This window comes from Amphiprion ocellaris, chromosome 19, assembly GCF_022539595.1.
Source record: "Amphiprion ocellaris isolate individual 3 ecotype Okinawa chromosome 19, ASM2253959v1, whole genome shotgun sequence".
Lineage (NCBI taxonomy): Eukaryota > Metazoa > Chordata > Actinopteri > Pomacentridae > Amphiprion > Amphiprion ocellaris.
Genome location: NC_072784.1, coordinates 8,300,539 through 8,326,720, shown reverse-complemented (window position 1 = coordinate 8,326,720; position 26,182 = coordinate 8,300,539). Strand labels below are relative to the sequence as shown.

At 39.7% G+C, this 26,182-nt stretch overlaps 1 protein-coding gene across 7 annotated transcripts in view; it reads right to left on the bottom strand.

Annotated features, from left to right (window-relative positions):
* rbfox1 (RNA binding fox-1 homolog 1) overlaps nt 1-26,182 on the bottom strand; it is a 260,743-nt gene that overhangs the window by 197,637 nt on the left and 36,924 nt on the right. For 5 of the 7 annotated variants that reach the window (XM_055005193.1, XM_055005191.1, XM_055005194.1 and 2 more), the window contains exon 1: nt 7,291-7,378. The exons of the other annotated variants lie outside the window; for them this stretch is intronic. In XM_055005193.1, coding sequence (XP_054861168.1) covers nt 7,291-7,363 — 73 coding nt within the window. In that variant the 5' untranslated portion in view covers nt 7,364-7,378. Of the gene's footprint in view, nt 1-7,290; nt 7,379-26,182 lie in introns of those variants that run through there. 7 annotated transcript variants of the gene reach the window in all.

Here is a 26,182-nt window from a genome sequence, read left to right as displayed (position 1 = left end):
AAGTTTGATGCAATGTCAGACCTATGTTTAAGACAATGTAGAAACAATTTCAAAACCAGATTAGTCCTTGTCTCACAGAGAAAACTAGTATCACAAGAAAGTCTAAGTTCTGATGCTTATTACTCCACAAAGGAATGTGGCGGCATTATGTGATTAATGGCGTATGTGAATCCTTCCGTTTGTTAGCAACATTACTCAAAAACAGATTAACGGATTTGGATGAAATTTTCAGGGAAGGTCAGAAATGATACAAGGACCACTTCAATAGATTTTGGCAGTGATGCAGCTTATAATCTGGATCCATGGATCTGTTAAGGATTTACGATTGCGAAATAACAGCACGGCGTCACTCTATGACAACAGTTGAACACTGCCAGGAACAATTGATTAAACTGTGGGAGTGTTTCCGAGTCCCATCAATTCCCGCCGCCCGTTACATATTTAGGTCACGCGATCTGGTATCTGTACGTAACGTACACAAGCATAACATACATCTGTGCTCAGCGTAAGGCCATTTTTTAATTAACGATTTTATCTGTTAGAAATTATACGACTGAGCAGCCTTGAAGGAGAACCACGCTTCCTGAGTCCTTTTCTAGTTTTGATATGTAGTAGGACTACCTTCTGCAGAGATGGGAACTTTGTGTCTTCCCTTGCAAAGTTTGATCTGCCTTCATAACATGATTACATCTGTATGTACATATATTTAACATGCATAATTACCGAGCTTCATTTCTGCTCTGTGATATGATTTTAACACGCAGTGGTTGCACTGCGCAGATATTAGCACATCTATGGAATTCATAAGTAATTCCAACATTGTAAGCAAATGCAAGGCTGTATGCAGGTTGTAACTACAAAAAAATTTGATGAAAATTCAGGATCATTTCTTAGAACAGACCCCTTGTCACACAGAACAAGGAACTAGAATTGTTGGAAGTGGTGATGTTTTGCAGTTTCATTTGATATGTGCTACACCTTGCTGCAGTGAATACTTTGAGAGCAATTCAACCGGAAGAAGGGATGTGAATTTGGACACAAAGTGTTACCAGCAGGCTCTCAAGCTTAATTGCCTGTTTACAGAAGAAGCCTTTCAAATACGTTTTTCACTTTCATATGCATCTGACAGAGCAGCTGTCAAGGTTTATCAGTTAGAATTGTAAAATAATTTTACATCTTTAATGAACATCTATAACTGTCTTATTTTGGGGCCCTATACCACTGTTTACCTTACTTAATGGTGAAGTCCACCCTTAAAATTACATTTTGTGCTTTAGCAAGAGGCACAGTCAGTGGTGAAGCCATGTATGCTTGAAGATTCACCCACTTGATATGCGAACTCTGTGACTGCCAATGTGCTCCTTCCCACCCGGCGATCAATACATGACTAGGAGCAGAAGGCAAACTTTGCCTCAGGCAAGAGCATAATCAATAGCCATGTGGGTTCTCGCTAATTAAACTGCCACATTAATATATCTCTCACTGAAAGCTACCTCTGGACAAGATGAGTGGAGGAGAAGTTGGAAGGGGGAGATGATGAGATCAGATGGGGAAGGAAGGAGAAGAGAAATAGCTGAAGAGTAAGAAGTGGACCTGAGGCCTGAGGGAGACGTAGAAAAGGGACAATTAGAAAAAATCATTATTAACAATTAAAGAATCAAAATGCAGGTTCAGGACTTACAAGGCAATAAAACGAAGACTATTCATGATACTTTGGAGGTCTACAAAGTTAATGACCAATTAGTTCTTTTCATGCAAATGTTTGCAATGCGTGTGTAGCGTTTCTTCCTTCCTCACACCTGAGATGTCAAGACTAAAAAACTCATTTGGTATATACACCAATTAGGCAAAACGTTATGACCACCGCCCTAATATTGTGTTGGTCTCCTTTATGCTGCTAAAAGTCCTCTGACCCAGTGGGACATGGACACAGGACCTCTGGGGTGTCCTGTGGTAAGTGAATTCTGTGGGTCCTGTGGGTTGCAGGGTGGGACCTACGTAGATGAGGCTCGTCCTGGGACATCCCACAGATGCTCAATAAGATTTGGATCTGGGGAGTATGGCATCCGGGTAGACACCATGTGTCGGGGTGCATTGTCCTGCTGAGGGTGACAACTGGCATCAAGGACTGCTGTTGCCATGTAGGGTGGGGGGTTGCTTGACCTGCAATGTTTAGGTGGATGGTACATGTCAAACATCCACATGAATGTCAGAACTCAAGGTTTCCCATCAGAACGTTGCATTATAACAAGATGCTCTTCACTTCACCTGTCAGTGGTCATAATGTTGTAGCTGATTGGTGTATAAGAATTACAGTCTTAAATGTTGATACAGTGTCATTGGTTACACCAGTACATTTGCTGATTTATACAAATTTCCAATCACCTTGTCATGTAACAGCAGAGTAATGCAGGACTTCCTATAGATCAGTAGCCTCAGTTAATGTTCACATCAAACATCAGAATGTGTGAAAAATGTTGTCTTTGTCAACTTGACCAGTATGATTGTTACTTTTGGTTGACATGTTGGTTTGTATATTTCTGAACCTGCTGATCTCCTTGATTTTCCACATGACAGTCTGTAGAGATAACTGAGGATGACGTAGAAAACACAAAACGTCCAGTGAGCAGTACTTCTGTAAATGTAAGCAGCTTACTGATGAGACTGATTTTGGGCTGACAGAAAGGCTACAGCAACTCAGATAACCATCCTTTATAACTGTGCCTAAGCTCAAAAGCAGCCCAGACTCACAATGTCGGAACTTGAGGAGGATAGACAACAACAGAAGACCACACTTGGGGTCCATAGGCACTACAGATGACAAGTAGACTCTTGGTTAACTTTGGAGCATTTACAGCATTCTTTGTTAATGTTGATTGACCCTGTTGAATAATCCAACAAATAAATTCCTGTCGCCAAGAACAGAAATGCGAGGCTGCAGTGGACATAGTCTCACCAGAACTGAAATGCTGAAGATGGACAAACATAGCCTGGTCTGATGAATCTCCATTTCCACTGAGGCTGCAGATGGTAGACTCAGATGTTTGTGTCAGCATGAATCTATGGAGCCATTCTGCCTTGTGTCAACAGTCCAGGCAGCTGGTTGTGGTGTAATGGTGTATGGACTGTTTTCTTGGAACATTCTGGGCCACAGAGTATTGTTGCCAGCCATGTGCATCCCTTTACAGACGCAGTTTACCATCTTTAAACAGCTGATTTCAGCAGGATAATGCCAGCATGAATGTGCAGCGGACAAATCTGCAGAAGGTATCAGATGCAGTCTTGTTAACAGAGATCGAAATGACAAGCTAAGATTTCTGACATCTTGTGAAATCCACGACTGCAAAAACTGAGGGAGATTGGGAGCACTGCTGCAGGTTTTGGGTCAGTTTCTCAGTATGTCCAATACCTGAGTGGATCAAAGAAAGAAAGAAAAAAAGAAACTAAAAAAAAATAAAATGCTTCAGTGTCCATGGAGTAATTATGCACTTGTTTATATACAAAATGTACAGAATGTAATTACTTGGTCCCAGACAAATCAGTGAGATGTTCAAGTCTAGAAATATACTATAACATCATCAGAAAGAAGCAACTCAGTCCTCCAAAACCAAAGATACATGGAGAAAAGAGTGGATTTCAAACTTGACAAAGCCAAGTAAATTCCCTTAAGCTGCTTTAATTCTCTCTAAAGAATCAGTGAGAGCAATTGCACACTACTTTCATCATTGCAATCCATGCAGAAATTCAACAAAGTGTCCATGTGGTAAATATCTCATCTTATCTTCCACATAGTAAATGCATTTTTTGGAAAAATATTATGTCGTGGAGTTTAATACTTTTGTCCAAAAAGAATTAGTGAATGTAAATACTTTGACGAGAGTTAATGACAGGTTTACTAGAACAGATGGAAAGTGCTACTATGATGTTAGGCTTTTTATTTATTTATTTATTTATTTATTTATTTATTTTTTTTTTTACTGTTTCATCTGCAATTGATCCAGATTGTATGATAAGTTTGATTTATTGTTATTGTTCCACATGCATAACTTCAGTGTTGAACATATCTAAAGTTTTGGAAGACTAGTCTAAAAACTGGGGGAAAAAATAGACTGAAATACAAAAAATATAAAGAACCTGTTGTAGGCTACAAGCCTGCTTTATGAGGTTCATGCTTCAGTTCAGAAAAGTGGTATTATCAAGGATCTAGGTTGCTTTTGTCAACCTTGTAAATTGTATATGATGTTACTTGCACTATGATGTTGCTGCTAAGAGACAAGATGAGAATTGTGGAGCTGACAAATGGCAGCTGATTAGTTGTAATGAAACAGCAGGTCAAAGTGATCTGAACTATAAATAAATGAAATTGATTAGACTTATTGTAGAATGGTATAATGTGACTTTGTGTACTTTAGAGTAACTTCAGGACCTATCTACATTATTATGACATTATTAAACGCTATTGCTGTGTTGCTATGGCAGCAAGCATTGCAACACTGACTACAAGCATACATGTGATGTGATAATGTGCAATGTGACAGTTTTTGCTGGATAAGTTAGTATTGAAGCTGTGGCACCCCTTAATTAAAAAAACAAAAAACAAAACAGATCTGCCACAGAAGCACCGCAGGTAAAAAAAATAGCAACACCTAGACATATCAGCAGCACCACAGATTAAACCACAGCAGCAGCTGATGTCCAAACAATAACCATATATCGAGCCGCAGATTCACCATCACAGTAGGCAGAGCATCTGCAGCTGTGCTCACAGTTAGCAGCTGGATAGTGTCGGAGATCAGCCTTTTAAGATGAATAATGAGCAATAAATGCATTAGTGTCACATCATTTGTCCTTTCTGTAATATCTGCAGTGTGTCCATAACCGGCAGTGTCTTAGAACTGTACTGGAGCATAACACCAACTGTTCACATGGATCAGAAAGAATGTAAAGTATATGACAAGGGAATAAGGAGATAAGAGGTAATGCACGTCATCCTGAACATTGTGGGAGTTAGTAGTTTTGTTATAAACATGTAGTTTTCTTGGGTATGCCAACTGCAGAATGCTATCACAGCACATCTCAATTAACAATATGCTAACTTACATTATTACTCTGCCAAGGAATGCGGCGGAGTTATGTGACAATCAGTGTTGGTTTGCCTGTTTGTCTGTTAGCAACATTACTTAAAAACGGACTAAAGGATTTGGATGAAATTTACAGGGAAGGTCAGAAATGACGCAAGGACCAAGTGACACGATTTTGGCAGAGATACAGCTTATAGTCTGGATCCACGGATTTGTTAAAGATTTTTGTATCATGGCGAGATAGCGGCACGGCGTCACAAACTATGACAAGTGAACGCTACATCAGCTGCCTGCTGACAATCACATGATTGTGATCCTACCACAAATCCACCGCTGTGAACTTATCTTGAGTTATCATCGGAAATCATACAAGGAACAATTGATTAAATTGTGGGGGTGTTTCTCAGTCTCATCAATCCCCGCCACCCGCTACATATTTAGGTCATGCAATTTGGTATCCATACATAACGTAGACATCGTAACACACACCTGTGCTCAGCACCAGGTCATTTTGTTTGTGGGTGCATCTATATTAAATGGCCACATTCTACATTGCCATCATTTCTGATCATCAATAATTAATAAGCAAATGCTGCATTTCTAAAAAATGCTGCAATTCTGACAATGCCAAATAGGGGAATGAACAGCCTTGGTGGAGTACTGCAGTCTCTGAGTCCTCTTCTTATTTAGCTGTATTTAACATCAGTCCCAGACCACTGTCGAGCCTTATTGGTTTGAGTTAGCTTAGTGTGATCATTGTCTCTTAGAAACTTAACACCCAGCAAAACTGACTATTCAATGATGACTGATGCACTTTAAAAAAAAAACAAACAAGTAAGTGTATTATTTCTATTGCTAAGCAATATAGAACCTAAAAGAATTTTTTGTTGAACTTGATGGCCTTAGTTGCCAAATTGAACTGGTGCTGGTTGCAGAATTCCCTTCACCTTTTCTGTGTACATTTTTGAAGGAAGTTTATATCATGTACCAGTTAGAGCCTTGCTTCTTTTCCTTTTGTTTCTCTTGATTTTTTCCCTCCCTGCTGTTTCTTGTCTTATCCTCTCTCCCCTGTTAATCTATCTGGTTGTATGTGTGCATGTGCTTGTGTGTCTGGGCGTGGCGACCTACTTTTCATCTGTTGGCAATCATCAGAAACACCTAAGTCTCATCATCCAATCAAGCATATAGCAGCATCTGAACTATATTCAACCCTCCAACCCTGTGAGACCAGATTGTTCTGCTTCCTCAAGTGGTAGTATCCTCTCGGACAAATGGGACATCCATCTAGCTTAGAAAATACTTAGCTTAGCTTTTTTTCCTAGTAAGAAAATACTGCTGGTCAGCCTAAGACACTCAACTCACCGCCCATATCAAACTCAGCTTGTCCAGATGCCACATTCTCCCCACCAAGCCTTTTTTACTCTCTTCAGAGACTGAAATAATAAAACATCGTTTGAAATTTTGCCAACTGTGTCTTACTTCCTGCATTTGGGACCAGTGTAAAATTGGCTTTCACATGACGGTAGCGAAGTGGAAGTATAACCACGGGTAATCCTGACTGCATGACTGCCTCCAGGGCAAATCTTTCCACATTTTCAAATGAAATATGTAGCATTCCTGGCTGTCAAAGGCTATGCTCAGAGTGCAGGAAAAAAGAGAATCAGAGAATGGGAATCCGATTTTTTCAGTTCTGATTTGGGCCACTTCAGATGCAGGTCTGATTTTTGGCAATGCAACCTTATTCTGAACATTTATGTTGTAATTCATGTGACTTGAATCCGATAGCAAATATTGTGAACTATGAAATACAAAAGATCAGATCTGGGCATTAAATCAAAAATGAGTATTTTGCATGGTGAGCATAGCCAAATTCTTAATTATAGCCCCACATTAGGGCCAATTGTTTGTTTTCTGTAAAGCGTTTGCACATCATTTGGCACTACAGGACCAAATGTTGTGTCTCTTTGTACTTCCAGGTCATAGCAAATTAAGAAAAGACATAAAAAGACAGACAATGAAGAAAAGACAGCACCCACATGCACCAATCAATCTGGCACTTCAGATTCTCGGTTTATACTTACCCCATGCCACTTTGCTGTTTTTTTTTTTTTTTATGATGTGTATTAGCAAAAAACCCTCATCGTGGACTTTTATGATCCAAGAGGCTTTCATGTAGAGCACATTAAACTAAAACAGTGTGTCAAATTACCGTGTGGCCGATTGGGCTCATATTTCTTGGGAAGGATTTGCACATCATTTCCAGTAATTGTGCTGAGTTTCATGTTTCTGGGTCATTCCAGCTCGAGCTCTGGCATGAGAAACAAAACAACATTAATAAACTTTAGCTGGGGAAAAAACTTAATAGGGTTCTCCTCCTCTGGACTTTAACACTTTGATACACAACATAGGTCAAAAGTGACTAGGGTTGCCACCTTTCAGAAATGAAAATAAAGGACGCCCACCACGGCTCCTTGGGGCCACGGTTCAGTAAAGTTGGAAAGATATTCACAGATTCAGACTTCCAGCATCAATAACTCATTAGATATATGTTGTGAAAACATAAATGGTGCCTCTTTCCCATCATTGTAAGGTAGACAATGTGCTACAAGCCCAGTTTGATCAACAGTAGCTGTCTTTCAAGTTGCAGGAATAACATTGGTGTCAACAGGAGCCAGTTGAAGGCTGCAGTGATTTTGGTGACTCTACAGAGTACAAGATTTAGGTTATTGAATATTTGTGTCTCTCTTTGCTGTTGCAGCGGTTTTGCAATTTGCAGACTGTACCTGTTCACAGCCGGCTGTGCATAGACACCAATGTTATTTCTGCAGCTTGAAAGACAGATACTTTTGATAAAACTGGGCTTGAGTTTTGAGTTCTGAGTGAGTTTTTCTTTAGATAGGGAAAGGCCATTTATTGATTACATATTGGCTATTAAATAAATGTTTATTAAGAACTAAAAAGCATTTAAAATAATAAACAACTTAGGCATTTATTGAGTCACTAAAATACTGTAGAGTACAGACCACATCAGTAGGATTATAAGCATCCTCTAGTAAATTAACAACCAGATACTGATGTCTCTCACCATATGGACTTCAGGAGATGATTAGATGATGATAAACTGTGACCTACTGGTTGGGTTCTCTCTATTCTCATGTTTCTTACATGTTGGTCTCCTGATGCTGCCTTACTTCAGCCAGTCCATGAGCAACAGAAAACACAGTTTGCCTTGTACCCATTACCAGGGGCTCCACTCTTCTCACTCATGTCTGTACATTTGCAAAGGTTTTTGCTTCTTTGGACTTGGTGGAGTTGCGGGTGGAGACATTTTTAAATGCGTGAGCACAGCAGCGTCTGTAACCAGGCAACCGGAGACAGGACCAGAAACTCGGAGAAGTCTGAGGTCTATCTGCTGGACCTCGCATCAGGTCCTCGCTACATATGTCTAAGGAAGATGAAATTGGCTGCCCTTAATATTTCCAGTTTTATTTTGTTCATGATACAGTTTTGATGAGTGTGTGACAGACGTGTATGGGACATTTATGAAAATACGGAACAATTTATTGTCAAATAAAGGACGATTCCGTATTTTAAGGGACGGGTGGCAACCCTAAAAGTGACCCATATTCAGTGGAATATGGGTATCTTTTGACCCATGTTGCGCATCAAAGGATTTACAATAATAATAAAAACAAACTTAGGCTGTACTAAAAAGCAGTTGCAGTTTTAAAAGTTTTTTGAAAGTTTCTATGAATTTTTCTTCAGGTTTGATTCATGAACCTTTACTGAGTCACGTAATTGAAAGTGAAGTCCATACTTGTTAGCAACATAACATGTAACGTCATGACTGCTATATATAAGCCTAAACTGCATTACCATGCATCACTAGACAAGCAAAAAAAAGGACATATGTGTACTTGATGTTCACATGAAGAAAAATCCTGAGTGATGCCAGATAATGAAAGCAAGAGAAAGAAGAAAGCGAAAGAAAAAAGAGAGGAAGGGACGACCAAGATTAAAAACTACGGAAGCAGCAGTCTTGCTAACAAGGAGAGAATAAGTGCTACATGGAAGGCAAATGAGGGAGAAATGGGGAGTAGGCCAGGCAGAAAGAAAGGAAAAGGGGGAGATGTGTAGAGCAGGTGGGGCGATGGAGGAGGCATTAATATGTAATTTATTGGTGATGGATAGAATATGCGGACGGAGCAGAGTAGAGGTGAGGCGAAGCCAGCGTGCCGTGGAAGTCCCTTACGCTAGCAGTATGCGAGTTTCCATTTACGCACTTCATACATACTAATACATTCACACACACACACACACACACACACACACACACACACACACACACACACACACACACACATAGAAACCTCCATTCTTTCCAGCCATCCCTCTCGTACTTCAGTGCAAGGAGGCAGGAGCCGATCTGAATCTTGGCCTAAAAACTGCCTTTGTCTTTAGCATAAGATGAAAAGACCGATGTCAGTCTGATACCTGTGTATCAACTACGAAGCAAGGCAATTAGTTTAGCTTATCATAAAGACTGGCAGCAGGGGGAACAGCGAGCACATTTTTTTTCATCCAGAAATCTTCTATCAACACATCTAAACCTCACTTTTCAAAATAGTCTATCTCATTTGTTTATTTCATTCTCGAACAGGAATTCTCGTCTTGCGTCTGACACTGCTCCTTTAAGTCATTAGGTTCTTTTAAGTCATTAGCTGACAAAACCACACCACCTTAGAGAGGAATCAATGATCAAAGAGGCTTCTGTTGATAAGCTGAAATTTAAGAAGCGCTAGAATGCAGGTATTGCTTGCAAAATGGCTCCATAACGCCCTCTGCAATGTAATGAAAATTCAGCCCCCGAATCACATTTCACCTACAGCTACGAAATTTGGTACACATCTGTAACACATCAGGACGCACAAAAAAGCCTCTTGCACAAATATACAAAACCCAACAGGAAGTCAGCCATTTTGAATTATGTGTCATATTTTAGACGATTCTGGGTAAATTTTTGGACATTTTCAAAAACTATAAATTCAAACAGGGTAAGTCTGACAAAGCTAAAATTTGGCCAGGATGTACTCCAGGCGTGGGCGATCAAAAGTTATAAAAATGCTCCGCAAAAGTCTGAGGGCGTGGCCATGGTGGAATTTCAACACTTCGCCATGAAACAGGAAATAAAACCTGGTGGACATGCTTGCCTTCGCTGACCAGCAAGGACACAAGGACCAACGCTGCTTGCAGCTTTAATTGTAAAATGTGTTTCACTGCATACCAGATTAATTTACAGATGACTGTATCATCATCTAAAGTAACAAAAAAAGCACAGAAACTGTAAAAATGATCATGTCTGATTAAACGCTCAGAAGAGAGGACAAAAAGAGGCAAACACGGGAAGAAAGGAGGGGGGGAGAAGGCGGCAGGCAAGGAGAGGGGGAAGCTGCTAATTGATTAGCTACAGAGAGAAAGTCAGAAGCTTCATTTGCCAAAGTGCTGCTGGAGGTGTAAAGCCTCAACACCCCACCCTCCTGCTGCACAAAGGGATGGAGGCAAGACACAGGCAATTGATACACTCTGTTAGGCCTTATCAGGACCACTGTGATCAGCTGCACCTCAGGCCTGTTCTCTGCAGTTCAACGCTACGGAGACAGCTTGGAAGTGTGCGTGTGTGTGCATGTGTGTGTACTCATGTTGGGGTTTCCATGACAAAAATCCATCAATTTCAAAGCAGGGATGTCCCAATCCCATCTTGGCGATCACGATGGCCACTTGAGCTGCTTTATTGAGCGTGAATCTAAGCCCTATCTTTTGTTTACATCCGCTGTCACATAGGCGTTATAAAGAGAGGGCACCATTCCTCTTCTTCTTCTTTAGTTTTGACAGTTTATGGCAGGATGCGGCTGAAATGTCAGCAGTGTGGAAAGCAAAAGTGGTTAGCACTGCCGTCTTACAGCTAGAAGATCCCCGATTCGCGTCTCGGTCTGGGATCTATCTGCATGGAGTTTGCATGATCTCACTGTGCACACGTGGGCTTTCAATGGTTATTCTGTAGGTGGGAATGTGAGTGTGATTGTTTGTCTCTACATGTAGCCTGTGATAGACTGGTGACCTGTCCACGGTGTCCCCTACCTTCACCCTAAATCAGCTGAGATAGACTGGGATTAAGTGGTGTGTAAATGATGGATGGATGGATGGATGGATGGATGGATGGATGAATAGGTGAGTGGTCAAAACCAGCTTTTTAAAATAAAGACTATTAGCCAAAGTAAAGACCTGTTTTCCTCCCAAAGATTTTGAAAAAGTTTATTTCCAGCAGTCGTCTCTTCAAAGTTTGCAGCTGCTAGAAAATACAACTGATCATCTTCCAAAAGGAGAAAGAAAGTGTGATCGCATTACATTAGTACCGGTCTTTCTTCACCGGTGTTATTAAGTAAACCTACATGAAGAATTAAAAATCATACACACAACAGCCCATATAATATTCAGTTATAATCTGAATGTATTCAGCCCCTAACTAATATACCAGTACACCTTCAAAATCAGACAAATTCTTAATCTCTTCAAGTCAAAAAATGAAGTTATAAACCAAGCATGATAATGCTGAATCTTGTAAATATACTGTTACCTATGTTTGCAAAAGGTCAGGATAAGACATTTTTGGGGCAATTGTCTGATCAGTTCAACACAGGCTTGGATCATCTTGGACGAGCCAAACGTTACAGTAAGGTTAGGTTTATATGAAGGATAGGGTTGGGTTTCGATAGAGTTTCCAGGAAACAGAGGTGAGTTTCAAAAGAACTTTCAAGAATTTCAACCATGTTCCAATTTTGCTTATTGTATCTGAATCCTTTCAAATCCCTTGTAGAATAAGACCTGTTTTTATACAACAGCGCAGTAAGAAAATGCGTTTTCCAAATCTGTTTCATGCTGTTTTCATGCTTCTCTTGATCATGTTAACAAGAGAACTGGTGGTTTTAATAGTGATTTGTGGACCAGTTACCAGACAGCATGACGCTGGTGTTAACACGAATTGCTGTCATTAACAATGAAAGCTACACCAGGACGTTCTACTGTGCTGAGAGGTTCTTGCACCACAAATTTGATCACTGTTCTGCAACATCCATTAACTCTGTCATGACTTAGCTTTCCTTTGGTTGTGTAGGAAAGCACTGTTTGCTCTTCACCATGGAGAACATCAAGTACAAACAACACGTTAAAAAATATTCACTCCATTAGTCAGTGAATATCAATTAAATAAACTATTGGTGTTTTGCACAGATAATATTCAACTTAACAGAGGAAGTGGGCTGCAGCTGACTGTTTGCGTTTCTCAAGAAATAAATGTCTGAAGTGCCGGACATACAACTTTGTGTGTGTGTCTGTATATGCACTCTGTGTGAACTGACGAAGAGGTGTAAACATTAAAAGCTTTTTTCCCCGTGTAAAATGACTTACCATTTACTGATAAACATCAGCAATGGAACAGATAGGGGTGCTTGTGTGTGTGAGCATTTGGCTTCCTTTACACCACTGTGACAGGAGCTACATTATCATTCCCACCCACGCATTCCTCACAATAGCAACGTTAATATTAACACCTTATGTAATGCTGGCTTTGAGCTTCATTTCCCTTCCAGATAAATGAAAACTGCACACTACAGTTGTTATTTTTATGCGCTCTAAATGGCACACTTCAGAACCAGAAGATGCACACAATGCTGCTGAGCTGCTCCACTGTCACTCGCATGACCTCAGAAAAGAAATGAAGCCAGGAAGCTTTAAAGGCGATTTACATTCATTACAAATGCCTTAAATCCAGGTAGAGGCATATGGACCAATGTTTGATGGACCATGAGACAAAGTTTTATTGTCTTTACTCACATACAAATCAATGCTCGCTCACTCCCACAGATCATTGAGAGGTCAAGCACATCAACATAGCTGCCCTAATTTCTTGAATATAATCTCTGGTAGCAGCAGCTAACACCCACAGACATGTGGTTGTTATTTTTACATGACTTTTCTCATCTACTTAGAAGACTCTGTTCCATAGATACACAGTAAATCGTATCTACATTTCATGCTCATACACACTATTGTCAAGCATGCACACTGTTATCCCTTGTAATGTAGTCGGCGTGGACACAAACGCTGTTTGACACCATCTAAAATACTGGCAGTGCGTAGTGATTTGACCAAAAGGTAGTATGTAGAATGTGACACTGGCTACTTTATTAGGTACATCTTGCTAGTAAAAGGTTGGATCTCCTTTCGCCTTCAGAACTGCCTTAATTCTTTATGGTATACTTTCAACAAGGTGTTGGAAACATTCCTTAGAGATTTTGGTCCATATTGACATGATAGCATCACACCGTTGCTGCAGATTTGTCAGCTGTACATCCATGATGCCAATCTCCCGTTCCACCACATCCCAAAAGTTCTATTTGATTGAGTTCTGGTGACTGTGGAGGCCACTGGAGTACAGTGAACTCATTGTCATGTTCAAGAAACCAGTTTGAGATGATTTGAGCTTTGTGACATGGAGCATTATCCTACTGGAAGCAGCCATCAGAAGATGGGTACACTGTGGTCATAAAGGGATGGACATGGTTGGCAAGAATACTGAAGTAGACTGTGGCATTTAAACGATGCTCAGTTGGTACTCAGGGGCCCAAAGTGTGCCAAGAAAATATCCCCCACAACATTACACCACGAGCAGCCTAAACCGTTGATGCAAGGCAGGATGGGTCCATGTTTTCATGTTGTTTACACCAAATTCTGACCATCTGAATGTCACAGCTGAAATGGAGACTCATCAGGCCAGGCAACGTTTTTCCATGCCACGTTCAAAGTCACTTAAATCCCCTTCCTTCCCCATTCTCATGCTTGGTTTGAACTTCAGCAAGTTGTCTTGACCATGTCTACATGCCTAAATGCATTGAGTTGACAACAAACAAAGAAAAAACAACATCAGTTGTTTCAGCAAATTGTCAAAAGTGACACCTGTTCATTTTGAAATGGCAAAGCCTAATAGCAGCATATGTATCTATGGAGAAGACGTTTATAGAGGCTGGATGGTTGGTAAAAAAAAATGTCTTTAACATTGGGGAGACTAGTGTTTGACTCTCATTTTTACCAATGCACCTTGGTTTCTTTTAATCATGACTGTGGTTGTTTCCTTACCTTAATAAAAGAGTTTTTCCTATACTTGCATAAGACTATATATCTAAAATAAGCATTTGCTATGACACTGGTTTCGTGCTATGTCGAGTGTAACACAGCATTTGCCATCAAAAAAGGTCAGAATATGTTGTCTGCTCTCATCTAATTTCTGCAACATACTGTGTGATGCTCACCAATAGGAGCACACTGCATTCTTCAACTGAGAAAAAAAGAGGCGCAAGGTTTTATTCACTTTCAGTGAACTTGGAAGCTCAGAAGACTTGCACAAAATTAATCTCACCTCTGTACGGGTATGTCTGCCAGTCACGCACACACTCGCCTTTTTCCTACAGACTGGAAAAGAAATGGACAGATCCTCCTCCACCATTCAGCAACTATGAATATTGTTATCTCTGAAATACTTGGTGCTCTCAGTTAGAACAATGTGTTTGCTCCTTGTCATCTTCTTGGGGTCCAAAATCAATTTGTGAGCAATGCTTGCACACAGATTGCAAATGGTTCTGACATCCTGTCAAAAATGACTGTCACTAGCCAATTGCAGATAGATTTGCAAGTCCTACAGTCGTCTCACATGTTTATGCATGTTCCATATGCCTGGAAACAGGTGCTGATCATCTCTGTGATGACGGACAAAAAGCCAATTTGGTCAAAGTCCAGCTTGTAGCCACATCTCATGTCATTTATGAATTGTTGCATCGGATGCAATGACCATCCCAAAAATCTAATGACAAGACAGGATTGGGTTATGGAGTTACCCATTGGAAAAATTACTACATCAGCAATTAAATTAAGCTATACTCAAATAATTGAAGCCCAAATTATTATCTAAAAAAATCCATAATTAAACCACTGAAGCACTATATGGATGCATAAATTCTGTAAAAATCACTGCAGTGCATTGGTCTGACACCTTTTCTTGTCAAAGGGGACTGATTTTTAAATAGGTAGATCCCAAAGACTTAACATTCAGCATTCACACAGCTGAATTCTTTTACTGCACTCAGCCCTGAGAGGATAAAAAAAGATGCTGACAGCTGTTTTTCAATGACAATGGAAATATTCTGCTAAGAGATGAGTCCATTGTATCTGGCCCTTAAAAAGTGTCAGTGTGTCCGCCAGTCTGACACACACACATGCAGACACACAAACAAACTTGCAATGTCATGTCTCCAGATCACAGTTTGTACAGTTTAAAGGTGCACTGTGGGGTTATTCTATCTGTAAGTTGTGTTGCCATACCGACACACAAAAAGCTCACATTTATTATTAGATCATTTCAGCTAGCCCTCTTCCTATAAATTCTCTCCTTGAAGACTTTGATTCAACATTATAGACTGACTGCGTGAGCAAGCTAGCTGCAACAGCACCACAAAAAAGTTGCTTATTAGTATTTTTTTCCACTGATAAAGTCAAGAAGCTCCTCCACAGCTTCCCTCCTCTTTCCGCTAAAAAAACACTTGTCTCTTCCTCTACTTCTGTTGCAAAAAGTGACGCGCTGAGTGGTCATTTTACCCTGGCTTCTCTCCCAGAACACTGATTTGACTGATTGGATTCAGAGGCCAAAAATCAAAGGAGGGCTTCCTGTAGTTCTGCTGCAATGAGAGATGCTCAATTATAAGCTATTTTCGATGCTTTAGAACTGAAAGAGCATATTTAGGTCTCTTTTGTAATGTTTTGGTCATAATGTCAACAGCAATTTTCATCCTTCATTTGCTTAATTATGTTCCATGTTTCCGTAGTTGCAGAAATCAGAATGATATTCCCGGTGTATGGATGGACACTGAACATAAAAAACCTGAAAAATAACTGCAGTGAATTCAGACTTTTCTTAAGGAGGTCAAAAATTTATGGACAAACTCTTACAGACATTCTTACAATCCCAAGGTTCTACACAAACACAAATCTACATGGTCGAGGTTTAACATGACAACACATAAAACCATGGAGGACAGTGGTGAAGGTAAGAGACGAAACTTACTGTTGGCGATAAGTTTGTCTTACCTTCAGTGAGTGAGCCGAGTTAAAAATTCTTGATTTTAAGTTACCTGTACCTCAAAAGTGAGAACTTACCATTTTTTTTAACTTAATTATTCATCATTTATCCAGTTCGGGTTTCAAACCAAATGTTTAACAGGGCTGCACCCACGAAATGCAAGCCTCATGATGCAGTTTTATTATCTTAAAGAGCACCCCCATCTTTGGGTGAGTAGCATGAAAACACCTCAGGAAAAGACAAGAAAAAGTCCTAAATGCCTCAGTATAAAGCACCTTTACTGCTTTTTGGTTCTTAAAGATGTTTCATCTCTCATTCCAGAGGTTTCCTCAATTCTAACTGTCTGGTTTGGAGTCCCGCATATTTATTCTCAGCCCCAAATCACATGACACATGGCCCATTAACGACCCAAGCCTCACATTCCTCAAGGTCTAAATGGCTACCAGGTGACTGATGACTCACAGTGTTCTTGGTGGTGAAACTGTCTGGGGAGGGATCCGAGGGCTGCACCTGATAAGTGGCACCGTGTCACCCAGTCGGGGTGTTACCAGCCCATTAAGTGGCACATGATTAGAGCATATCATTCCGATATATATGGGTCAGTACAGACCTGGACCTTCTAGCATGATTTCAATGTTGGGAACTCTTGAATGAGATTGTGCGAAATCTCTGTTGGAGACATCACCCTGGAAACATGATAAACATAGTGACAGGGTGTATTTAAGCCCAAACGTTACTCCTTTTATAAACCAAATCAAGTAGTTCTGGTGCCTAAACTTAACCAAACATTGACTAAAAAGTAGCTAGTGGAAGCAAAAGTGAAAACAAGACTTATGTCTAAATATAATACTACAGGAAAGGTCACACTCAAGTCCCCCAGGTGAGTACGAGGTAGAGGAGGTCCCTACTGGCCTGTATGTATGAAAATAATATCCAAAGAGACAGAGCCATTTAAAGGCTGATTACAAACAACTGGGTGTCTCATTTGGCTGATTCTATTGTCCCAGCATTCAAAGAACAAGAGACCATCATCAACACACTGACATTCTGACCCATGAATACTCATTCTCATTGAAGGTGAACTGTCATGCACAGTTGTGATGATGTCATTTCAACAAAATCTATCGATAAACATCCAGACACACATATGTATGGTATAAACACCTGCAAAAGTACTCAAAACAACCTTGGGTGGTACCTCCAATTTCAATAAGTGTCTTCAGGATTGCAATTTGCCATTATGACGCACACATATACACTGATCAGGCATAACATTATGACCACCCGCCTAATATTGTGTTGGTCCCTCTTTTGCTGCCAAAACAGCACAATGGCGGGCCACCACTCCCCAATAAATTTAGAGGAAACACTGCATGATGAAGAGATGATCAGTGTTATGCACTTCACCTGTCTGTGGTCAGAATCTTATGCTGGATCAGTGTATATACACACACAGACAACTACATAGACTCACTAGATGAATATAATACCAACTACCAACGACTGTTCCTTTCTACACTACCAACATGGCTGGTAATGAGATGATGAGAAAGATGATTCCACCTTCTACTTCACACATGGAACATGAAAAAGTGACAACTTATTAATTAACTCTAAAAATAAACACTTTCATTCATTTATTGTCTAAGGTGCAACTTACACAACAACTGAAGCGATATTGTGATGCCCCTGTGAAAACCTGTGGGGGTCAAAGCAGCAACACACCCCCACCAAACAGGAAACAGTGCTTCTTTACCAACAATCCAAAGCGAAACAGCTAAAGACAGCCAGCAACTCTCTGCATTCTGCAACACAGCCAGCAATCAATACATGACTTCAGCATTTTATAAATGACAAAATCAATATTTTTTTTCTATATATTTTGCTATTCTAATGTATTCTGCTTGGCATTTCCCGGGGGAAGAAAGCAGAAATATGCAGATAATGTTGGCATCTAGGGTAAAACACATTCATATGCAACACAAACATCTTCCTTCCATTTCTAAGAGCATGACTTTAACCCAATTCATCACACACTGGACAGAAATCAATACAAGAAATGTAGCACATTTTCACAGAGGAAATAAAACATGTCATGCTTTCATGCAGACGAGGTTTAAGAAGAGTCTGTGCTATGAAGGGCGTTTTTAAGTAGTACAACTTAATTGAAAGCGAGGGCGTGGAAGTCAGGCGGCCCATGTGTAGATGTGTAGCACATCTGAGTTCACACTCTGTCACAAACCAGCAATTAAAGGCACCACTGCCTTCTTACCAGAGCCACAGACCTTCTGTTACTGCAATCACAGATACAGATACTCAAGCAAGAGAGACTTGAAAACGCTGCCATTGGCCTTAATACTTAAAAACATTGTCAGTGAACATAATCGCATGTACAGTTTTACAGAAACATCTAATGCAGGGGGTCCTCGACTTACAAGTTCCGTTCCTACAGATTGATGGAAGTCGATTTTTGCCGTAAGTCAGAACTCCAGAGAAAATGTAAACAAAGCCATTATGTGCATCACGATATTATCAGTTATTCATAAAAGCCACTTCCATGCATGTATGAGTCATTTTACAAGAAGATAAAAGAATATGTTCCACTGTTATTACAACTTGATCTAATAATGCCGATGTTCGTCGGTGTTTCGCCGTTCCAAGCGTCTTAATAAATCTAATTTCACTTCCATGGCATGTTGCCCTTAAGGCAGAATTATCAATGTAATTTTTTTTTTGAAAAAGCCTTTTATTTTGAAGTTGTCTGTTGACCGTTGTCACTTCCTGTTCAGTATTTTGATGTTTAGCTTTACACACGTATGGTATGCACTTTTCTGGATACACGGCTCTGTAATTTGTAAACACCACAGAGGCAATGTTGTAAGAAATTAACTTCATTTTTGGACTTACTGGTTAGGTTAAAAGGATTTATTTATATGTATTTATGTTGTTTTATTCTGTCTTTGCTGCAGTTTTCACTCTGTTTGTAATGTGCATCAAGAGCCACAGTAAAGAAGTCAAGTTTTCTACGACTCACGATTCATTTTGCAAGCACGAGTTTAACTAGTTGGATGGAGATGGCTTTACTTTTCTAGGAAGCACTGCCATCAGAAGAGACAGACTTACACTTGGGAGCCATAATGAAGGGCAAATAGTGAGTGAATGTAGCACAATCCAAGGTGGCGTACAACCAGAGAACGTAAACAAAGCCGTCTTATAGTGCTGCGTGACGACGTATTCGTCTGCTCCGCTCGCCAACTAGTTCCATGTCACCAGTTCCGAGACAACGACAAAACGCTGTAGGTCGAGGACGTCATAAATCGAGGACCCCATGTATTGTTATTTTTGTGGCCACTGCACGGCGAACATTTGAAGCTCTACCTTTCACAAAGAGAAAACATGACATTCAGTTAGCAGTCAAGATGATCCAACCTCAATGTTGGAGGATCACCACTGGTGATGAGAGTTTGATCTGTGGCTACCACTGAAAGAAGAAACAGCAGTTTTTATGGCAGAAGAGATGAGATGCGTTAGGTCAGGAGCACCAGGAGTATGCTCATTAATATCTTCAACATTCATGTGGCTGTGCATCATGAAGTCATTCCCCAGGGTTTCGACATAGTTTAGGAGATTCAGAGAAAATGCTTGGCATGTTTACATAACGGGATTTTCAGGGAGTGTTACAAGCTTTGCAGAAGCAGAGGGAGAACTGTTCACTGTCTCGCCGCACAGGGAGACTACTTGGACAAGGATAGCGGCCGCATTTAAATTAGGGGCCATTTTTTATTTTTTCTAGATGCCATCTTGGAGATTTTGTAAACTCACGTTGTAAACTCACAAAGTGCTTTACACAAGCAACTAAACAAGCAGATAAAAAATTAGGGCCCAACCAATTTATCAGTCGGTCGATTAAATCGGTCGATTATAGCCCTTTTCAAAATAATCATCATCGGCCGGAGTTTTGCCAATTAAATGCTGATACAGTCTTAATTTCTCATCAAATAGCAAATGCTGTTAAGATGGCATGTTTTGACATCTGAGAAAGGCGTCTCTGGTTTTTATTTTGGTTCATATGAGTCCTGACTTCATGGCAAAGAAAATAATGGAGTAGAGAAAATGTGATATAATGTTAAAGGGCATCAAAGGGCTGCAGAAATAATGTTTTGCCAGTAACTTTACTCATTGTGTTGCTTATATACAGCATATATATATATATAACCTACCTCTAATTTGCAGCAACAAGAAGTACAAGACAAGATGTATTTCATAACTCATTTCTAGATTGATTTTTTGAAGGTTATATAATTTCTCAGAGGTTTAATGCTTTGTTGCATGCTTTTGTACTTGAAAATTCCTCTCTGTTGTAAAGTTAAACAAATACTGAAGGACAAAGCATTGTAAAACGGTAAAATGTTCTGCCTGTAACTCAAATCTTTGCTGTTATAAGTGTTAAGGGACCAAAAAAGACGTTGTTTTATTCATTATATATATATATATTTTTTAATTAATTGTACAATTAATTGGTTATTGGTGTTTTTTTCTGCCAAGTATCGGAATTGGCATCGGCCTCAAAAAGTCCATATCGGTCGGGCCCTATAAAAAAAAATCAAGTAAAACATCCATCCATCCATCCATCATCTATACACTGCTTAATCCTCATTAGAGTCATGGGGGGCTGGAGTCTATCTCAGCTGATTTAGGGTGAAGGCAGGAGACACCCTGGACAGGTCACCAGTCTGTCACAGGGCTACACATGGAGACAAACAATCACACTCACATTCACACCTACGGACAATTTAGAATCTTTAATTAACCTCTGCATGTTTTTGGACTGTGGGAGGAAGCCGGAGTAGCTGAAGAAAACCCACACATGCACAGGGAGAACATGCAAACTCCATGCAGAAAGATCCCAGGCCTAGACCGGAACGCAAACCAAGGATGTAAAACAACCAAATAAAGCAAATAATTAAAACACAGACAGTATAAAATAACACGACTCACCATCAAGAACAATTTAAGCGAACGAATAAAAGTAGATAAATGAAAATAAATGCTCTCTCTCTGATAGGAGGATGTTTGAGATAACAAACACTCGACCATGAGAATTTTGTGAGCACAGAGGCATACTTATATCAGTATTAAGGTCACTGTGCTTGCCGCCAGCACTGCCAGCATGGCTGCAGTCTCTTAGTTTTGCAGCCAAACACTCTTAGTCTTTGGCTACAAGACTAAATCTTTCCCTGCAGATGTACACTACGTGTTATAGGTTGCACGTGGTTTAAACATATCACTGAAACAATAACATATTCAGAGATGCGTCCAAAAACACAACCAGATGCTCACTATTCCTTATTCTTTTTCATCCTGCTCTCTTTTTACTTCCAATGTGAATTTTTCACGCAAGAGATGCTTCATTTTGCCAATAAAGAGGGAACAGCCAGTGCTTTTAATGCCACGTTGTAAGACAGCGTGCCTTGTCGTCTCGTTGTTGCCAACAGATGTGTTAAGGGAACTAAAAAGGTCTGAATCTGTCTGCTGGCAAAGTTTCCTCTGCAGCCATGGAGGAAATGAGAGTTTCTTTAATCATGTATCCGACTAATAATCTCCTGGTCTCAGGGCGACAACTTGAGCATCCATAACCAGCACACTTCAAGGGGAATAGGCTTATGGAGGGAGACACGGATAAGGAAAGAGTGAGAGAAAAGAGAGGGAGAAAGAGAGAGAGAGAGAGAGAGAGAGAGCAAGGAGGAGGGTAGGCTATTTAAAAGAAAAAAGATTTCCCTGCAGTATAATTTGCTGATACAGACGATACAGTGATGAAGAGAGAGAGACACACACACAGAGTGAGAGAGAAAGAGAGAGAGGAAGAGATAGAGAGAGAAAGAGAGAGAAAGAGAGAGAGAGAGAGAGAGAGAAATCCCCAATGGGAAGGCTAAGAGTAAAAATAAGGGAGAAAAACTAATTAACTCATGAAGTCCCGTTGTGGGCACACACACACACACACACACACACACACACACACACACACACACACACACACACACACACACACACACACACACACACACACACACACACACACACACACACACACACACACACACACACACACACACACACACAGATGGAAAAATAAAAGCTTTCTGCCCCCTGCTGGTCACTCTATTTCTATCACACACTCCGTATAAACGATGAGCAAAGTCAGAGCATGGGAACACACTGGAGGTATGAAGAGACAGTTGGAGGAAAGAACAGACTTCCTAGTTTAATTGGAAACACACACACACACACACACACACACACACACACACACACACACACACACACACACACACACACACACACACACACACACACACACACACACACACACACACACACACACACACACACACACACACACACACACACACAGTGGGTGAAGGCACACTGTATTGGAACAGTGTGTGATGCAGAGACTGGATGCTGATACGTTTGCATTCAGACACATTAGCGACACTGACTGACACCAGAATGATCGTTCTCCATATGGAGCACAGTAGCATGCATACATTATTTTTATCACTCATTTCTGACTAAAAGGTACAAAAAATGCAAAATTTCAAACATAAAGTGAGTAAGTAAGTAAGTCCTGCTGATGGCTGCAGGAGGCTGCAACATTCCTCAGTCAGTTACTGCAATGAAATACAATGTGGAGGTAGATGCGCTTTGTGGAGTGTTCAAGAGAACCAACCTAATTCCTTGAATAAACAGCAAAAGTCACATGTTAATTCAAAAATCAAATAAAATCCAAGAAGACAGCTGTCCCTTCCTACGCTTCTGACATGGTTTCATTTAAATATCTCTTACAATTGGAAAATAATCCCTAAAAATGTGAACATACATTATTTTAGGTGACAGAGTGCATTATTCATGGAGTGTTCTATCTCTGTAGGGGTAAATAAATATAAATAAATAAATAAATTGAAAAAACCAGAGTGAATTAAACACAATCAGGCACTCTGTCTCATCTTAAGGCCATCTTCCACTACAGGATGGAACAAGCTGTGATGTAAAGTGGAGCCACTGAACAAAAAAATCTGTCATCTCTTTCACTTCATTTTTTTTTTTTTTAATCATTTGTAGTGAGTCTGTCATCCATCACCCTCCTTCACCTCTTCATCCACTCATTTTTGAATCCAACTGCTCACTGAGAGCCATTCAAGCTGGTGATGTGTCCCTGCTGTTGCTGCTGGACAATAGCACTGACTGCATTGGCTGTCATTAAAACATTAACATTAAAACTCAAATTAGCTGACACATTGTTAGCTTTAACTAGCCTCTCTCTACATGGCACTGAGCTGACTGCACCGAACAATTATTTTTTTTATCAACTAATCACAGGGTTGTTGTTTTTTTTTAAATTAGTGCAGTGGTTCATTTATCAATTCATGTCATTTTTTAACTTGATTATTATGGCCAAAATGAACATCAAAATCTTGTCTCAATATTTTAACATATTTTTGGTTCATTATTTCATTTCCATTTCCATTTCACTGCTGTGATATTAATTACAATCGTTGACCCTTTCTGTCAAAAAATACAAGAACTCAAATACAAAATGTCAAAAATTGATATCAAAGCACCCTTTACTTTAATTTTTAAATACTTCACCTTAAACCTAAAGAGGTTATGGCCTGAATTCACTACATCACTGAGATAACATAGAGTTAAATAAATCACATGCAAATGGGGTTTTTTTTCGTCATCATGGGGTTAAAAAGAAGAGCACATATGAAATGATTTACATACAGTAACAGCTTTAATCTGTAATGTCAGTTTAAATTAATTATTCAGGATGTTAATCCTCATTAGGGTCCATTCTTAAAAGTTCCAGATGAGAAAAACATCTCAGTCATCAAATAACATTAAAAACAATGCAATAAAAATGAGTGTGCATTCATACACACATTTTTCAAGACACACGTACGCACAGTTCCATACATTTATTCCACTGACCTGACGTTCTCTACACTACAGCAAAGAGTGAAAAAATAACAATCTTGTATTTGCTTCATCGATCCAGTATGAAAAAAATGACACAATCTGGTAGAAAAGAGTTGAAATGACCATTTGGAAGGCAAGCCTCCAGCTGTCATGGACTCTGCTGGAACCTCTGGCTTCTGCTAAGCCCATTCCTCTCCTGCTCTTCCCACACACCCTCTGATCAATCTTCACCTGCCAGCTGTTCTTGTTGCTGCACGGTCTCCACCTGCACTACACTCCCACTGCACCACCTGCCAACCTATCAGACTGCCTACCTGTTCACTCTGCCAGGGACTCATCACGCCCTCTATACACACTCACTGGCCACTTTATTCGGTGCACCTTGCTAGGAAAATGTTGGACCCCCTTTTTCCTTCAGAACTCTTCGTGGCATGCTTTCAACAATTACTATTATTAAGTTTATGGAGAGGTAGGAGATGTACTGTTGTCTCCAAGAGGGCTGTGAGTGGTCATTTTTATGTAAACATCTGGCTTTGGTATTCCATTTAGATGAAAGTTTGGGGTTAGCTGTCTTTTCAAAAGGTCTCCCACCAAATTTACAGCTGTTCTCAAATTTACAAAGGTTTACAAAGGTTCTCTGGTTCTTCTGTGTGCTGCTCTGGAATGTGCTTGACAAATAAACCTTTGTTCAGCTACGCTACATCAACTCCGCCAAAATTAATCCCACATGCATTAACAAAGCTAAAATTGTCCCCAAAAAAAGACAAAAATGTCCCTTTGGTCACATGAGGGTTAAAGTAAAGAGAAAACATGGAACATTTGATAATAACAAGAGATGATGCATGCTGTAACTTTATGTTACCAGAAGTGCAGCAGTATAGAGATGACTTTGGACATGATGAAGGAATATTTAGAGAGTATATTTTGCAATCCAAGTGTTGATAATCCTAAAAACCTGCATGACGTATGACGACAAAAAGTAAGCAGTCTGTCCTGCAGTCTGTCTGCAAGTCCACGGTTGTCACAGCTGCCCTATAATGTTTATCTTTTAGGTCAATATATAATTGCAGGACTTCTTGTAACATAGTTGACAGGCATCATAGTAGATATTTTCGCTGTTTTCAGGCCTAAAATCAACATGGCCACCGATAACCAAACACCACATGGCATTTTTAGAGAAAGATTCTTCTAAATATTATACATACAATTGAGTAAAATTGAAATTGAACGTTATTTATAAAGATATTGTAGTAGATCTGCTGACGTGATAAATCCACACTTGACTCACACACTACTTCATATTAAATAACTCAGAAAGTCTTGGAGTCTGGCCAGTCTTTTCTTCAGGAGGAAATGACATCATGTGGAGCAGGTCATGTGATCTGGAATTAACACATTTCCTTGAGAGGTGTTTTTGTAATGGGATACAATTTGTTATTTTCCATATAAAATTTGATATATTGCCAAAAAAGAAATATCTGTCATGATTACCTCAACTTAATAAAAAGAACATAATCAAAATGGTTTTTGAATGAGCTCATTTTATTATTGTTGAACTAATTAGAAGGTGATTGTTATTAAATTCGGACGGTTATTTAGTTGACATTTTAGTGATATCCAGTCATTTTTTATTCATAAATGATTGTTTCCATAATAAATAATTATGGAATTAGTAAAAACATGATCATAATGAACATAAAAAACGTTTTTTTTTTTAATTTTTAATAGAAACGTATGCAAGATATAGCCCATGGACTCCAAAAGTCCCTCAATTATATATTGACCCTTTTAATGTTTCTTAAAACCACTTCTCAAAATGGCTTCAAGCTCAACAGCAAGTTTGAAAAGGATCAGATGTACGGCTGTCAAGGTAGGTGAAGAAAGGACAGATTCCTTGATTTATTAGTGAGATTCTGTGGTGGCATAAATCTGC